Source organism: Aptenodytes patagonicus, chromosome 23 (assembly GCF_965638725.1).
Source record: "Aptenodytes patagonicus chromosome 23, bAptPat1.pri.cur, whole genome shotgun sequence".
Classification (NCBI taxonomy): Eukaryota; Metazoa; Chordata; class Aves; order Sphenisciformes; family Spheniscidae; genus Aptenodytes; species Aptenodytes patagonicus.
In genome coordinates this window covers 3552421-3571264 of record NC_134971.1, presented here as the reverse complement: position 1 = coordinate 3571264, position 18844 = coordinate 3552421, and the positions used below count along the sequence as shown (strand labels likewise).

The window sequence follows — 18844 nt, the reverse complement described above, 5'->3', positions numbered from 1 at the left end:
AACTAATGTAATTCATCAATTTAAATGCCTAGTTGAAATCCCAGCTCTATCTGTGTTAGTAGCTGCTGTAGCGCAACCATCATTTTGCAACAATAGTTTAGATAGTCCTTTTAGTTATGGACTTGATTTCTTAGTCGTTTGGGACTACAAGAGAACACATCAGTGGGGGTAGTTAGGGGAAAAACAATAATCCAAGAAGACTATTTATTTACGGGTAATTATTAATAACTCTCTGTTCCTTCTTTCCCCTTCCATTTCTGTTTTTATTGTACATGTGATACTTGAACCTTGTAGGATGCTGAACTCACCCATAAAGCTCTGAAATGAGAGTGATCCACAGCAAAACTAACATTCAGCAGTGGGCTTTCAGTGGTCACTGTTCTGGTACCCCCAGAACACAGAAACTTAGACCATTCCTCTATCCCACAGGCAAATGCAAACAACACAGCAGACATATCAATGACATTCTTTCAGGGAAAGAGCTCGTTTAATACAAAAGATCCATTTCTCTGATGATTTGAATGCCTTACCTTGATAATTCTATCACCTGTCTGCACTCCAGCCCGCATGGCTGCTCCATCTAGAGAGGCAAGAAATCATTTAGTTCCAATTTCAGTAGAAACATTCAAAGCAAAAATGGTTTAAGCACTTCTGTAGTTCCACGCAAAGCTACTTCCCACACTCACTCAAGCTTCCTCTGTCTCTATCAGATTAAAATCTCTGAGTATCTAGACTAGAGCAGTTCTGTTCTCATTTTGCAGTGGATACATCAAGCCACAATCCCACCACGTTTCAAGGAGTCATTTACTTCCTCTCAGATGCAAAAGGTCAGTTTCCAAATACATCAGACACCGAGGAGGAAATTCACTGCATCCCAACAGTGCAACGCTCTTCGTCCTTGCACATCTATTCTGAAGCTACAGCCATCCCACCCGTGAGGAAGGCATTTTGAGTTTTCTCCTCCAGCTCATGCACGTTTCTTTGATTCACATGAAAACCCTCTAGGCTGCTCTCTGGCTAGCACATTTAGCAAGTCTGCTTACCTTCTTTGACGGACTGCACGAAGACTGGATTGTCTCCGCTGACTGTCAGCCCAAATCCGTTTTCATCCCGTTGGATAACAACACACCGTTGAACAAGACCTGCATAAGAAAGGTAGGGAAAGGGCAGAAGAAAGAGAAGGAGAGAAATACAAAGAGACACAAGCTAGGCATCAGTCCAAAACCTTATCCTCCTAGATAATCACAGAGCACTGAAAGAAACTGGTACAATACAACAGAGGGTAAAATATATGAGAGACAGAAACAGGGCATCAGTCCAGAAACAGATAGGAATGTCAAGACAGGTCAAGCTTATTGCTTCAGTTACACAAAACAGAGATATACAACAGCAGAGATGCAGACAGCTCTGGCACATCAGACACAACTTGAGGTAAAAGCAGCTTTTAAAGAAGAGCAGCTATGTACACAAACCAATGAGCACAATTTCCCTTTGTCTGTATTAATAGTTCTTCAAAGTACAGCAGAGGGCTGTCATGTTCCAGTACACCATCAAAAACACCAAACAACTTTTACAAGCTACTCTGAAAAAGAAGTCACAAATCTCTCAGACTAACATCAGTGGGGTGGACTAAAACAGATTCATTGATCAGGTAAAGTTCTCCCAGTTCTCAGCAAAAATCTCATCTCGGGGCACCTTCTGTTCCAGGTGAGAATATCGCACAGAACCAGAACAGCAGCAGTAAAGAAGTACAAGCCATGCTTACTACACTGAACGAGACTTCTGAAATCAAGACCATGCTTCCCACTGAGCTACTGAAGTACAGGGCCAAAATCCCAGGAGATGACAGTTTGAATCTGCTCCTCCTTTAACTTGCTGTGTGACATCAAAGGCACCTTATTTTGTTTCCCAGTGTTAGGATTACTCAGATTAACGTGAACATAAATACTGTTGCAGAAATAAATGTACTTAGTAGGTGCAGCATTTTGAAAAGGTGAAATGTTGTGTATGTCTATTGTTCATCTGAAAACAAAATAAGGGAAAAACAAAACAAAACAAAGCAACAGTCCTGGCATATTAGTTGCTGAGCACTTTCCTAGGAGCATCTGCAAAAAGCCCACCGCAATGGAGCCCTTATCTTGAAAAGCAACTTTAGGAACTCTGCAAAACGCTTCACAGATGTTCCTTCATTTACACAGCAGAAACTACTAGCTACTAAACATCACCCTTATTTCTAACAGCTTGCTTTGCTTCTTCATTTCTAAAGCCACATCAGGCCAAATTCTTACACCAACATCTTGAGAAAGAATTGGAGTTCTCCACAATCAGATACCAAAATTGTAGCAATTTCATTTAGTATGGAGGGAGCAAAGGGAATTGTGAAGATGCTGTCCCAACAAGACTGTCTTTTCTGGAATCATTTTTAAGGAATGAATTGTAACAGAGTGTGGAGTCATACCCATGTCTTAAATTACTCTCACACCACTACAGCTCCTTTCACTTCTCTGGAGCAACTCCTAATGGAAAGGAGGAGCCTCAAGTGAAAATACTGTCTGCCCAGTCAGCCCTGTTCTCCTCGAGTGTGGCATATATGAAAAATGGGTGTGGGAGTAGTGGAAAAAGGCTGCATTCCAGCACTTCTGCAGCAGTCTGGTCACACTATCGTATCCCAGTAACTCCCCTTCTGCCGATAAAGTAGAAGCAAATTATGCTACACATAGCAATCTGCAGTAAGCTGATGGAATGGATGCAAGGTGAAAGCAGACAAGAGGAAAAAAACCCACCACCTTTCACACCCTCTTTATATGGTTAAGTGAAAGAACATGCCTCTCCCTTTTGTACCTCCCATTTTTCTATATGGCCAAGCTTCTTTAAGTCTCACTTCACAAGAATGATGCCCCAGGGTGGGGTGTGGGAAAGAGAACATATGCTATTTCATAAAAACAGCTCATTTTAAACCCTGCTGCCAGATGTACAGGTTTTATGAGTAAGACACTAACTAATCTTTTGACTCATAAGAACTGTCCTTGTTTAAAGGCACAGTATAGCTCTGCATACCCGTTGCTCTTTCACTGAATATCTTTCTTTTCCAGAAGGAATAACCCTTGGATGTACTGATAAGCTTCCCCTTAAATTAACCTGATGCCAAAGCAGAGGCAATGCAGTAGGAGATGCAACATAAATTATACTCTGTAAGGTCAGTTTAAGTTCCAAGAATAATCAAGTTAAACTTTTTCACACCACAAGGCTCAATTTCACCCAAGACGACAATTTTAGAATGGGGAGCAACTGAAATTAGGACAACTCAAACTCAAATTAGTCCATAATTGCTTTTCCCTGTGTTTGTTCCCTTCAGACAAGAAGCAGGCACTTAATCCTTCTCCTAACACAATACAAAAGGCTGGAACAAGGTCTACATAGGCCAGCTGAGAGATACCGTGCTTGACGGAGATACACAGTAGCTTTGTAGTGATTTTAATGAAGCTATCTGAAAGTTTTCTGAAGATAACACTATTACCTGAAGAACTAGATCAGCTTTGATAGCTGTCTGAACCAGGTAGACTAAAAGGAGCAACCTTCAAGTGCTCTCTTGTACTCTGCTGTGAGGAAAAATTAGCAAAGAAACCCCCCAAATCTGTTATTTGCTCACTTCTGTTCTTTAAGTAAAATACATTCAATTTGAAATCTTCTTAGGGGTGGAATTTTAAGACCAGAGCAGCAGTGTTTTCTTAACCCACGTCTTGTACCTTGAACACCTCATTAGACACTCTGGAATAGACTGAAAGGAAAGCCACAAACCACCGAGAGCCCAATGACATGCAGCGTAAAGTTTTCAATAGCCGTTACTGTCACGCCTGGATATCACAAGTACATACAGGAACTCTTACATTAAATTACTAACTAAACCAACTTCACCCACTTTAATTAAAGTCTATGAGTTTGGGGCAACACTGAAGAGTCCATGTTAGCAAGTGGCAATCAGCTTTTCATTCACCTTTTTTGCTTTTGTGTTCCAATTCTTAGCATTCCCTGGATGGAAATCATGAGTCACTCATTTTGAAATATCTTACACCATGATATTTCACTTTTTCCAGCTGAAGCTTAGTAAAAATTACAAGGTCAACAGAACCCATCATTGATAGTACTCAAAATCAAATCAATAATAATCTTATTCCCACATTCGCTCTCCCATGACAGTATCTTGATGGCATGAAATGAGGAGACATCACTGTAACTATGCTATAAGTACACAAAATCAGACTATATGTTCGTATCTTGAGTGGATTCATAAAATTCTGTGGAGAAAAAAAAATCAATCTTAAAAATCCTTTTTCATCTTCATGCATATTATAATTCCCCAAACTCATTGGTATAGCCTCAAGCCAAGAGTACAGTAAAGCAGCTAACTGTGTGCTGTAGTTAAAGAGGTTTAAGATTAGAAATGAACGCAGTTAGAAATTACCCAGTCTCGGAAAAAAGGAATTGCAAGAAAAGCTAGACAATCAACTCTTCAACAGGTGGCACTATTCCCTCCGCGACATCGTGGCTCAGTTCTCCAGTCCCGTTACAAGTGTGCCTTTTGGATAACAGGAAAGGGTGAAGTCCGAACTTCTCAAGGTCACGGACACACCCTGGTAAAAATGATTGCCTCAAACAGTTTTGCCAGATACATTTCGATTGTCCAAGAGCTTCTCTAGTAAAGAGATCATCTACCTTCTTCTCTTCTACAGATCCTAAATATCTGGAAGTTATTCAGCAAAATAGGAAATTTCATTTCCCTACCAGTGCACAACAAATAGAGCCGGGGTTCATTCTAAAAACCTGACTCACTACAGAGAATGGAGACATGAAGTACATCTCCCATAATATAATGTAGCTTTTCCTCTGATCCAACTGTGTGGGACACGGCATGGGAGGAGACTTGTGAACTATAACCTCCCTGAAGGCATGAGGCCACAATGGGAAAATGCAATTTAATATAGTGATTTGAAATGAATCATTCAATAAACAAAAACAAACTCCTTGGGATTTTGAGAATGTCCAAATGTTTCACTTCATTTGGGAAGCTTTATTTCTATAAAATATTTTCAGAAACCCCACTCCACAAAATAAACAAAACTATCAGCTTTTATAAAGAAAACTTCTCACAGGATGAAATTCTGAATTTCACTTAGTTCTAGTTATTACCGTGATCTTCATACCACATGCCATATTAGCAGCATTCTTCAGATTCTTCCACTAACCTGGTAACAGAAGTCATGTAAAGTCAGAGCAAAAACTATATTGTTTGAAATTAGTGCAGTGTATAGTGTCTTGATAAAACTGTTAATAACAATGGCACTGAATACCGTTCATAAAACAAGGCTTGGTAACCTTTCTAGAAAAAAGAACCACGTATTTTAATCATGATAAATAGGACTATCTGCTCCCATGGCAACGACACATTCAACCCCTGTGGTCGAGTGCCCCTTGCACTCACAGCCGTTTCTGGCTATTATAAGGGTAGTACGAGGGGCTCCCAAGAGTCCTTTCAAGAGTCTGGAGAAACGGTGGCCACAACATAAAGACACAAGGCTGACAAGAACTGCAAGAAACAAAACAGGAAGAGCAAGTTTGATTTAAAAACATCTCAACAGGGGGAAAATCTGGAGTTTCAAAACAAAAAGATTTAAAAACCTCTCCCAAAGTTGGAGAGAATATGTGAAAGAGTATGTATATGGTCTAGTCTAGTATTTTGGCCAGAAACTGACCATTACTAAATAAAAAGGAAGACATCTTTGGAGAGCAACCAAGTCAGGGGGAAAAGGGAAGAGTAACTGATATCTCACCTACCACCCTGAAAGCTAATTTCAATTTTAAGTTCATTTAAGAGACAAGAATTCTACTTCGAGAAACAGATATCAAGTATTGTGGAACATTGTGGCACTAATTAGTAAATTGCAGCATATCTGAAACTACACTCAAACTCTTTCCTGATCATCTAAATTCTGTTGAATACACAGATATGAGATGGTTGGATTTATGGAAGAGAATATCGCACCCTAAGTTTCATGTCACTATAAATCAACTTCTGTATATCAGAACAATTTCCCTACCTACCCACTCTACCACCCCCAAGCCACTCTCATACTTCAAGAAATTCTGGTCTCTTGCTCCTTAATTAGAATTTCAAGAGGTAAGAACAAACACATACACAAAAGCCACACCTCCTTTTCCTCTTGTCATTAAAGACTTTTCTATTATTCACTTTCCAATGGCTAGCCAAAGAAAGAGCCAGCTAACATCCAGTCACCAGCGAGAAAAATATCAGTAGTGTTTCTACTTGTAGGTTTTCAAATAGTTTGGTCCCATTCAAAGCAAACAGCACACTTCTCTACACATACCACAGAACCTGGGAAAAGTAGAGGGTAGACACAAAAGGCAGGGCAAGGTCCAACACAGCAAAGGCCACTGGAAAGGAAGGATGAGTGGAAACTGCTCCCATAGATACTGGACACGGATAGAGCATCTGCAGGAAGCTTTGGGGGAAGTAAAGGCTTACATTAGGAAGTCATGTTTCTTTCTGCCACACATGAAAAACCAGGACACTGTACAGACTGAGGGAGAAGTATAAACACAGATACATTCCATCAAGCATACCAAATGTTTCCTGTAATTAACCTACAATGGTTTGATGGCACCTCCAGTATATTACGGGTAAGCAGCATTAGGCAAAAATTAATGCAGGTTCGAGACGTAGGGATCTAGTCAACCTGACTGCGCTGTCAATAACCAGCATCTACCTGGCAAGGGGAAGAACTGGTCAAGGCTTCAACACAAGCTCATGAGAAGCATTATCCCAACATATATGCTTTTCAAGCAGGCCATTTCCCCATTCATTCTCTCTGAGCATGGGAGGAAGACATACAAGCTGCAGCAAGCCAGGTCTCCCTAAGACAGGTTTCCAGCTCTACTGAGCAAACCAAGGCACTCTCAAAACCTGTTTAGAATTTCTGAGGAACATGACTGTCATATTACTTTTCTTTTAAGAAAAAAAAAAGTGCGCGACTCAAAATTCCAGGGAAAGTTAAGAGATCTCATTTTCACAGAAGGAACAGAACACGCCTCCCTAAACTGCACCAACTAAAGGGCTTTTGCTAACATGCCTATGTTGGTTTAGAAGGAACCCTTTGGGGTTGGGTTTTTTTTGGGATTGGGTTTGGTTTTGCTTTTATTTTTTAATGTTCCTTACAACCAGAGCTATGACAGCATTATTTTGTATTACATAGGTGGTTTAAGAAGTTGGATCACAGCCATTTACGCCTGGCAGTTTTATTCTAGTGGAATGATAAAGCTGATACTGGAAGAGTCATTGCATCTGTCCAAAAGCCCACAGCAGGTTATGCAGCAAGCAATTTTCTCTAGAGAGAAAAATTAGAAAGTATCACAGACTGTTTTAAATATCAAGAAAAAAAAAAACAGGAAAGGAAAAGAAAGGCAAGCCATGACTGAAGTCAAGACAGAGCTGGACATGCACACTTAGAAACATGAAATGTAGCGGTACTGGCCAGATTCAGCCTAGGTCCAAGGGTCTTAAGAAGCTGGTAGGATCCAAAAGACCACCCACCAACTTGTGAAAACTTATTACCTTTTAGTTTCTAAGATATGAGTGCAATTCTCTCTAAAGATTGGAAATTCAACAAGTCATTAACATAAAGGTAGGCTGGAGAGAGTGCGACAGCCCGAAGACTGACATATCTGATGTAAGCTAAAGAAGGAGGATGAGCAAACAGGCTGTGTTTGGTAGACATTCCAACAGCACCCATCATGGTATACTGACAACATAATGATGCATGGGGCTACTCCTATCCCAAACTGTTATATGCCAATTTGTTCCAGTCTACAAGCACCACAACACAGTAGTAATACACAACAATAAAGGACTGCCAGGGAAGTTACTCCCTCTTCAGAACAAAGAACGGTGAAGTTCATATTCTTACATTTTTTGCAATTATTTACAGATACATTTTTCCACTTGGGTGAAACATGAAAAGGAACTGACACAAGATCCTCTACAAATAATGCAAAAAGATGAATTGCTGGCTCATACAGATTAACCTCCAGAGTTAGAGCAAGACACACTTTTCTACAACTGCAAAAACTCTTCTGGAGTCCAGCATGACCTGTGTCCTCATACAATGTCAAAAATACTCAGTGGCACAAGATCTCCAAGGGCAGCCCTAGCAAGTTTTCCCAACTATCAATAGATAACAGGAGAATCCAGGTGACAGCCTATGCTTGCCAGGTATGGGTTAGTTTCCAGCCACTACAAAAACTACAAGCTGATACACTGAAGCAACATTTAAACCCAGTTTCCCACTCCCTGCTGCAGAGCCAACCATGCGGATCATGTAAAGGATAAAAGCCTTGGGTGCACAGACAAAAAGCATGGAGCAGACTGCAAAGGTGCAAGGCTGTAGCAGCTGCTTTAGCTTACCATACGTCTCGGATCTACTCTCCTCCGAACTAGACTTTGTCTTCTTGGAGGAGCTATCTGCACGAGAGCAGGAGAAAAGGAGAGAGAGATATAGAAAATATGGAGACCAAACATGAGAAAAAAAAACTTCATGAAAAAAACACAGACTGATTTATTAGGTTAAATCGTGCAAAACACAAATAAGATGTGAACAAAACATAGGTGAAACACTTGGAATAAGGGGTGAATAATACAAGCGTGAAGACACAGGTAACACCACAAAGAATCTATTACAGAGTCTAAGACACAGTAAGAGAAGTTCTCTGCAATGAACTACAGAAAATATTCTGGATAAAAAACAGTCCAAGCATAGAAACTCTGGTAACGTTTATCTCCAGAGCAAGTAATCGATACACGCATAGTAGTTCAGCATTCTGAATCCACCCCTTAAAAAGAAAGAAATTTTATGAAGGCTACAGTACAGAGTTCATCTATCAGACCAGATCACAAGCATCTTAACAGCAGTGCCAGGTAACAGCTCTCAAAATTGGAATGACTTTCATCAAATTAAGATTAGAGGGTTCTTGAAGTTTGCTTCTGAAGAAAACAAATTCCTTCTGCAAAACAGGTTCATAGCCTGAGACCTCCCCAGACCTACCCCAACCCGAAATAATTTTACATCACCTATTCCCAAGGACAAAGGAAAAGAAGACAAGCACTAATTCAGGTTTTCTCCCTTACAGGACTTTTTTTTTTTTCTTTCTAAACAGACATGAAAAGCTCTTTTTAATTTATTTTGTGCACACTAGGAAGGAGTCATGCAGCTAGTGGCAGAAAGCATTAACGAACAGGATGGTTTATAAACATCAGCTTCAAATGTCTTGTGCAAAAACACATTCTACAAGTTCTACCACCTTTACATTCAACTCTCATCTCTTCCACAAGCCCCAGGGGAAAGACTGGACTGCACAGCAGAATGCACAGACGTGAAAAATGCACATTGCATGGGGCCAGGAGGCTCAGACAAGAGCCTGTCATGCATTTCATGAACATACACAGTAGTCATTGGGTTAGTGTTTCAGAGAGAGAATGAAGAATCCCTGCATGCATCCTAATTTCCAAGACAGCACCGGACAGGCTTACCAAGTTGACCCGGATTTAACCTTTTGGAAGGTTAAAAAATAGGATAGCATATCCTTTAAAAATAGACGTTTATCTTAAAATATATCATGTTGGAAAGTAAATTCACTTTACAAGTGACAGAGATGGATGAAAATCCACTAAGGCTCAAAAAAAAAAAAACACCCCAACAAGGAATACCAGCCCTAGTCAAGCCCATATCATCTCCAATTTCACACTTTGACTAAAACAGCCAAAAGAACTCACAACTAATTACAGTATTTGCCTACTGAAATTTCAGACTGACTTTTCTGAAAGAGGAAGTAGTTATAGTTATTCACTGATACCACTAATCTAGGTTTATTCTTGCACAGCTAACAGCTGCTTTGTACATGAGCATGTTTAAAAGCAAGCCCATATTCATTTCAATGCCCACATGCTTCAAAAAGGCTTTGCAGTCACAGAACACCACAACTCTGAAAACCACATTTGTTGACACATTAAAATCATCTGATTTTATCATTTAACATTTCCGATCCCCAGTACTTTTCAAATTGAAGTCTAGATTTTCACCTGTGAATTTTTAGGACTTTACCTGTCGGATCAAAGTCGTGTGTACTACTGCAGCGTTCAACCTTCTGTTTCTTGTCAGCTGGAGACTCTCTGCTCAGAATGCTGCCGTGTCTGTGTCAAACCAAAGCAGAGGATCCTGACTACCGTACCACAGAAGTATTGCCTAACTGGTGAGGCTCTTGGAAATCACCTTAGCTAGTTCTGTTTGCTAACAAGGAATTTAGATAAAAAGGTCCGCATTAAGTGCGCCTAAAAAATTTATCCCCAGACTGAATTCAAGTGGAAAAATGATCTCTCTCAGAATCTTCGGGAGCACATCCAAGGTCCTAGAAACAGTCTTGTTAACCTTTGAAATTAGTAACAGCAAGTGCATTCTCTTTATCGTTCAACGCCAGGCCATGTTTTATTTTAAAAGCAAAATAAAGGTAAGTTACATAAAACTGAAAAAACTCCACTTCCTCTCCCAGCAAACCTTAAATATCAGTGTATGCAAAAATTAAAGGTTTAGAATACCACCCCCCCAAAGGAAGTGTCTGTACATCATACACCAACACAGTGTCACTTTCTCTGACCATCTCAAATCTCAGGTAAGATGACCCACCAGTGTACTTAACAGAAATGCAAATGGTAATACTATGCCATGCACTTTTAAGTACACCACCAACTATATTTTTGGCACCCTGTCCTGATCTGGATATTAATTTCCTCACATCTGTAATGGGTATTGCTATCTGTGGTTGTACATATTTTTTTTTCCTTTTAAAAGCATTCCTCCTTCAAAAATGCTATATCATAATTTGCCATACAGATAAACAGTTGAACTTCAGTAACTCACCTTGTAGGTTTTTTGAGAGGAAACCTGAAAAGAAGAAAGAACATAAGTTTAATGAACTTTTTTTGTTTCTCAACATTATGTTTGATATCAACACTAATGCTTAAATACGAAGTTATTTTACAATTCTGTAATGCCTTCACAAGAGAACAAGTCTTTTTTGTTCTTCTACTTCAGCCAATTATTAGTCCATTTACAGTTGATTCAACTAGGTAAAGAATTATTAGCAATATCCTTAAGGTTTCAAACAGAACTAAGAACAGAAGCAGAATCTGTGCTCTCAAATCCAGCATCTAGTAGGTCTTTCCTTAGTATAATAGCTCATGGATTGTCTTCCTCTCAAAACAACTAGTTCCATACACTAAAAATTAATGTAGCTTGATTTTTTTGTCCTGCTGATGGACTGAGTACCTGGTACCTAATGAAGGTCCAAACACTTAACTGAAAAATCTCCTATAACTGAGACATTCCAGTTATCTCCCTCCTATGCGGGTGCTGTGGTACCTAGTAATACAGGAGCTCATGCTGACATCCTCCTAACAAGATCTCTAACTATGTTCATGAAACTGTATGAACTTGCCATCTTTAAGACAAGCACAACAGAATAAAGTTAAGTTGAAATTATATTAACTATTCCAAATAGTATTACTGGGACATAAGATAAAATAGTCAACACAAACCCACAGTTAAAGGGAGGAAGAAGTGTATAGGCATTTTTTAAGTAAGGAAAAGATGTGGGACTATGAAACCAGGATTTTTTTCCTTGAATTATTGCAGAAAAATCACAGAGCGAGGTGTATGCCATCCAGCTTAAGGCACCAACTTCTACTTTCATAAAGCAGAACTAGTTTTTTCTTAGAACTTTTCAGAAGTTTAGCTCCATTCCTACTTGTTAAATGTTTTTAGATCCTTCGGCTGGAAAGCACTACCAACATTTAGAGCTGTATGTGTATGTATAAGGAAAGACTTAAGTCACCTTTTGTTCTAAATGAAGACACCTACAATTATTATAGCTGATAATTTCCCCGATACACGTGATAGTTATCCTTATTGCATTCAGTTTCTCCTATTTATACAGGTTTTCCAAGAAGTAATGGGGTGAGGGTTAGTGTGAGGCAGGGAAGAGATTCAGGTAAAAAGACATCTAATACCAGAAAAGTTAACAGGGCATTAAATGACTCAATTTTTTGGGGTTCCCCCCCCCCCCCTTTTTTTTCTTAAACTTAAACAGACCTGTTTGGTAAAGATCAAGTCCCATGGTATGTCTGCCTTAGAAAAAGACAACATCAGTGCAGGATAGCCCCAAGGACACCACCTCCAAACTCAGATTCAACTGAGCTGAGCGATGGCCCTGTCCGACCAAACTGGTCCAACGCGCAGAATCAAACCATTCTCCGAGAGCATTTCAGAGCATTACAACAAAAGATTCCTTGAGCACTGCCAAGAAGACTGCCCAAAATGCACACCTCATGTTTTAAGCTCCTTTCTCCAATGGAGGGGCACCTTGTCACCTATTCTCTTTTCCTCAATAACTATACATAGAGTGGCCCAGCAAAAAATAGCAGTCTTAGAGCTACAGTAACTCCCTCCCCATTACCTGAAAAACATAACTGGATACACAGCAGAAGTACTCAACTTAATCCTTCTGTTTGAATAATAGGTATTCCATTAAACGCGTATACACCCAAAACGCTGGCCAGCTCCCACATGCCAATCCCCTATGCAAGCATGCACTAATATGGCAACTCTGAAACGAACATCTGATGACACATTAGGCAAGTGAAATTAAAACATTGTCTATTACTGAAAATAATTATACACATCAAGACATTTGCCATCTTTTAGATAACAGCATCAAATTTAGTTGAAATACAACAACGGCTTCAAAATTAAGAGGATAGATAGGGCCTTTGATTGCATAAGCCTTTAGGAACCCATGGGTAAAGCAGCACAGAAGTAAATTAATTGAAGAAAAAAGGTTGCATACAGATTCCACAAGAAGTGGTAGTCCTCTTTCCTCCTCCCCCCAAAAAGCACAATTTTCACCTCAGAAGTCTGGGAAATCCACTCTGATTCAAGTAAGAAACATGTAGGTAATCAAGCCTCTCCTCGTTCTGCTCTACCTCCAAAGCCAGATCTCTTCACCATTCAGTCCTCCCATTTACAAAATTTGGCCAGTAAAGAACTACTTTGTGCAAGACAGACAACCCAAATCCCAAAGCAAAAAAACCAAAAGTCATCTCAGGCCAACCTAACCCTGCCTGAACACTGTATGGTAAATAGATGCAGTAGTAATCAAGTGTTTCATTGAAAAGCAGAAAAGGAGACAAAGGAATCCAGGGAAAGACAATCTATCGTCCCTCCAAAGGCAGGAAGAGATGCTTAAGATGAATTATGCCACATTTTTTATTTAATGCACTTGAACTTTTGAGCTGCATAAAAAAATCCTAACACTACTAACAAATATTTTAATGAAGCATTTAAGTGAAAACCTTTATCCCATAGTGTTTCTTATTAGGCACCCAGAACTCCAGGCTTATGCTCCTGCAGCAAAAGAAACCATTTATGAACAAAATAAAGTCAGTTCACTGTTGTACCGGTTTGGCTGGTTCAGAGCTATTTATTATCTGTTCAAGGATGAAGTGCAAATGTTCTATTTTAGAGGTCTAGAAAGTTGCGTAAAACCTATTATACGTAGACCATTGGCATTCATTATTTAGAAAGAGAATCCTAAAGTTCTTGTATATAAAATGGCACTGAAATCATCAGGATTTTTTCTGTGCTTTGACATTAACGGTGAGCACAGAAGTCCCTCTGAGTGAGAGCCAAAATCCCACAGCTTCCTAGTCTGAGGCCGTCGCTGCACTAACAGTTGTGGACACAGCACTTCAGTACAAACGGTCAGGACTCGCAAGGAGCCGGCTAGCTCCGAAGAATCCCCACCACACCGATGCTGACACCCACGGGAAGAGACGCTCGAGCCCAGGCCCGGGATGGCACGAGGGCAGCGCTCGCTCCCCTTGGGCTCCGTCCCCGCTGCGTCCACGGGCACGCTGCTGCGGAGCACGCCGGGAGCAGCTCCCGGAAGCTCCGGAGCCCCTTGGCCGCCCGCCAGCTTCCTGCGTTTCTTTCTTCTCCGAAGCGGGGAGGGAGGGAGGGACGCGGTGGGGAAGCGGGGCAGGCAGCAGGTCACCATCACAGCGAAGCCTCTCGGGCACACACAGCACGTTCACTAGAGGCGGTGAGGCTGAGGGAGCTCCAGGCCCTCTCCTGCACTAGCTTTACTTCAGAGGTATTCCGTAAAACCAATGGAGTAGGAAGGGGGTGGGCTTTCTCCAGCTAGGCTGGAGGTGAAGCTCCCCAGCACCCCCGGAAAAACTCCCCTCCCGGACCTGAAATCATTCCAGGCCACTGAGTTATGAAATCACAGAAGTTAGAGATGGAAGTGCTGGCTGAGCTAAGGCTACAACTGTGATTTAACATCCTTGCTAGCCAGCCTGTGGGGAGCACCCAGTATAGAAGTTCCTCCTCTTTTCCCAGTTTCCTACCTGAATAGTAGCTAGCATTTCTTGATTTGCTGAAGACATTCTTCAGTTCCCAAACACTATGTCACTTGTATACTGCAGCAGAAAGCAGAGTGTAAGTGGATAAATGGAGTATAATCAAAGAACCCAGAAGAGCTCCCATGGATTTATCCAACAACTATTTGTATTTCAGTGCAACTTATCTTCACTTTGAAATAGTATTAAGTTTAAAAGTAGTACTGAAACTCCCCCCACTGTGTTACAGCATCCAGCACTATATATAACATATAAAATGTATTTCACCTACTATTGTAAACACCATGCACGCTGAAGGCACAGCAGGGTGCGGTTAACAGCTGGAGACTTAATTCCAAATCTAGCTGGCAAGTTTAGGCTACACGATAAAACCCTGTAGACATTTTGTCTGATAACTGATGAACATCAGCACATTTTCAAACAAGTTGTTCCGCTCTCCCAAATACCAGGAACAATTAAAAGCCAAGTCACATTTTGTTTTTAAAATACCGGGTCAAATAATTTAAGTAATTTAAATGCATCAAATTACTAAAACTATGTCTTGTTAGTCATGCTGCATTAGGAAAATCTATTTACTGTAAAGCCAAGTGAGAAATATACACCTAGTAACACTGCGGATTAAAAATTACACTTCTCCAAGTTAGCTCACACATGCATGCATCATTCAGTACTGGACCAGCACCTAACAACTACCTTGAAGCCAAGACAGAAAAAGATAGTTTTAAGACCTAATGTGTCAAAACACACCAGAGCGAGGAAGGATTCCCAGCTTCCAACAGTACAAAGCATTCCATTCTAGCCCGGGAGGTTGAAAATATAGCTGACCATAAATAGCACAGCATTCAGATAACCATGTTGGGGTTTTTTCCTCCCATACTAAAATATTACCAGAATTCAAGTATCTGCTATCTCAAAAACCGATCAAAGACAAAAATATTTAGATTCAGACAAGGGCCCCAACCTTGGAAATATTTATTCATGTGCCTAACTTTAGTTCCATTTACTTCAGCAGGACTACTCACATGCCTGAAATTAAGCTTGTGTGTGTTTGCACGATGCAAGTATAAATTACTACAACTTGTGCCGGGATGAGTAAGAAATATTGTGAAACCCATACAAAAGAGAACAGCCAAAAACTGCTTGCTTGACAGAACTAATCTTTAATTAGGAGATGAACAGTTGCAATAGAAGCTTCTTCATTGCTTTACTAGTTTCATTTAAATAAGATGTTGCTTGTTACAGACAAACCCTCTTACAGAAATCTAAATTTGAAAGAAAAGCAGCAAAAACACCCCAAACTCAGGAGAGATGAAAAATATTACAGGTTCACTCATTTATCTTTTTCACACATTTAGAAAGAGAAGAGGAAAACCAAAGGTTAACTCAAAGTCTGATCTGCCCCCCCAGTAAAAACCCCCAACTATGGCTACTTAAAATGACATCATCCCACTTCAGGAGGTTTTCACCGAGTAATTAGTCAATGAGAGGCCTTTTGCCAGCACTACCTTCATGGATTTTGGTGACAAAATGAGTTGTGTAACTCGCAGCTACAGTTCTGGAAGGCTGAGCTGGATCGTACTCTCCTCTTGCTCATACATACCCAAACAGATCTTGTAACTGGAAGAACTGAAGTCTGTTCTTGGGTGACAGTTTAAAAAAAATAAATAAATAAAAATAAAACCCACTGAACAATCTCATGGCTATTTCAAGTGCATCTAGTGCATACAACTCCTTCAGTACCTATTAAGCTTCAACACCCTGATTGGACCTGCACTGACAGCAGTCAGAAAAAGGCTACATTTTCTGTCTAAATCTAGTAGGTTTAAGTAAGTGCCTTGCAAGCACAGTAAGCATGGATGTCTTAAATGCCATTCTGCAGACATTTCCCAGAATTTAATCTTGAAAGAGACGGGAAGAAACAAAAAAAAAAAAAAAAAAAAAAAGAAAGTCTGTTTGTTTTCCCAGTTTGCAGATGTAGATATCCACCAGGGCAGTTTTTTGCTGGGCTTAAAAACCCTGAGAAAGGTATTATGGGAGAGTGCTGACATGACCTGAACAAAAGCAGTACCAATGTGACCTTAATATAGAGCTAAAGGCTGTCTTCTGTCACAACAAAAAGGGGTAGACACGTTCTGTATGGGACAGTGGCTGAGCAAAAGGAACTGATGAGATAGCAAATGACAGGCGGATAGAGAGAAACACGGATGCAGCAAGTGGGCAACTATTAGCAACCAAGAAAAAACGCAGACAGAAGTCTGCCATTTCACTGTACTGCCCACAAACTACAGCTGTAACCACATCAGCTATTCTGTGGACAACACTGATTCCACACATCAAGTCTATTTACCTTAGCATTAACCCACTTAAAGAGCAGTTTTATGCAGTGTCGTCTTTTCCCCATATCAAAGTACATAACCTCAGGAAACCACAGAGTTTTCTTCCGAAAAAAAAAAACAACCCACTGCATCCTGATGACAACAGATTGTAACGCAAGGTGCAGAGAAACAGCCAGGCTGAGGAAGGGACCCAAGCAGCGTGGATTCCTGGGAGCTGTCAGAGCCTACAGACAGATCTTATGAACTTGTAGCAAGTGCACAAGGAGGTGAAACCAAGCTAGGCAATAAAAGTTTCCATGTTATTTTTGTAGGAGTCCAAGGCAGCAACCACAGCTGACGCAATGACTCATGGAAGAATCGTTCCTGGCATTATTAGCTTTAGATTACCGGCAGCTTTGTGAACAGGCCTTCTGAGAAGGAACATTGGAAGTTCAGTGAAGTGACTGAAGAGCCCATATTGCTAATATCTTCTTGCGTCGACTCTATGCCGTTCTCCACCTTCTAAACATTCCCAGCAACGTCAGTGTTGGATTTGCCCTAATAAAGCATCAGTGGATACCTCCAACTCAGTCAATGTTATATTGTTTTTCTGGCCCGCCAGTGTTTCTATACATAACTAGAATATGCCATTTAATCTTCCTTTTAGCTTAGAAGTTCAGAGTAGCCAATATAGCCCATCAACATACTTCTTGATGGATCAGTGTAGGGACCAATGCAAGGGACCAGCGCTATGGCAACCGTAAGTGCTGAGTTAAGCACTTAACGCAAACTAGGTTAAGATAAATTTGGTAAAAATCAAGGAAAAAATTATGCCTTTTCACAAGTCTGGAAAGCTAGCAGGTTTCTGATGGTCTTTAAGAAGAGAAGGTGAGGACTCCCAAGAGGAAGGTATTTCTACAGGAAAAAAGCATTCCACTGGTGCTAGTGAGAGCACCTTTCCATCACAGGGATGTTTCCTCTTTGAGCTTTTAAAAAAAACCAAACAACCCTCTGTATCTATATATGTAAATCTCTTTCATTCTTGCAGTTAACTGGAGATTTATTCTGGGTGAGGGTTTCATGAAGAGGGGTGAGAAGGCAGCAGCATGGGAAGAGAGCAAGAAAAGAGAAAAACATCAGTTTAAGATGATGAAAAAAACAGAACGCAAAGGTAAGTCTTCTTCATAAAGTGGATTACAAGAACATGAAGATTTTGCCTCCACACAAGGAGGTACGTGGAATTTGCTGATGATACAGGTAGTACATCCATCCAAATGAACATTGCTCCCTCTGGGAAATACTCCTTTGCAGACAGATGTGACCAGCTCTAAAAGGAGCTCGCAACCATGTCTGTTAAACAGACAAAAAAAAAAAAAAAAAAAAAAGAAAAATGACAAGCAGGGTACTTTGAATATAGTATAGCCAACTGTGTTCTTTCCTTAGCACCCTTTTGCTGTAAAACTTTCAGATGGGAAAGGTTTATATTTCTCTATGAACAGAAACGTTTGGAAAGGGTAGAAGAAAAGCATCTCTACAGAAGTTTCATCCACAGTTCAGTCATTCAGTCCCAGCCCAAGCAAGTGCCTCAGCTATTTTCCATGACACAAGCACTTGGATTTTTCCAAGAGCTGATGTCAGGGCTTTTCATGGAGAAAGAACTGCATTTACAGGGCAGGCAAGGAAGGAGGGCTTCCCCAGCAGCTATTCTCAATGTGGCCTTTGTGCTGCTCTGCTGCTGAAGCCAGGACCCTGCAAGAACTCTTAGTCCCCGCAGAAACTCTACAAAGGGGAGGGGACAGAGACATTTTCAGCAGCCAGTACTGTTCTTCCACTCCTGACTGACTTCCAAGGCTCAGAAGCATCAGCTTTCCATCTACGGGGCCTGAAGTTACAGCCTTTTAAGACAAGGACACCTATTGTTTAATATCTCTACAATGGGGTAGAAGCAAACAAACTAAAACTGGGGAGGGGGGCAGTGGAAGAGAACATA

The 18844-nt window shown here is 40.6% G+C and overlaps 1 protein-coding gene across 3 annotated transcripts in view; it reads right to left on the bottom strand.

Annotated features, from left to right (window-relative positions):
- Nucleotides 1-18844, bottom strand: part of ARHGEF12 (Rho guanine nucleotide exchange factor 12) — a 77609-nt gene that overhangs the window by 32903 nt on the left and 25862 nt on the right. For 2 of the 3 annotated variants that reach the window (XM_076358662.1, XM_076358664.1), the window contains exons 2-6: nucleotides 10983-11006; nucleotides 10170-10258; nucleotides 8477-8533; nucleotides 1044-1142; nucleotides 531-580 (exon numbers count right to left, since the gene is read on the bottom strand). In XM_076358662.1, the coding sequence (XP_076214777.1) occupies nucleotides 531-580; nucleotides 1044-1142; nucleotides 8477-8533; nucleotides 10170-10258; nucleotides 10983-11006 (319 nt within the window). The remainder of the gene's footprint in view (nucleotides 1-530; nucleotides 581-1043; nucleotides 1143-8476; nucleotides 8534-10169; nucleotides 10259-10982; nucleotides 11007-18844) is intronic. The other variant, XM_076358663.1, reaches the window with a different exon arrangement.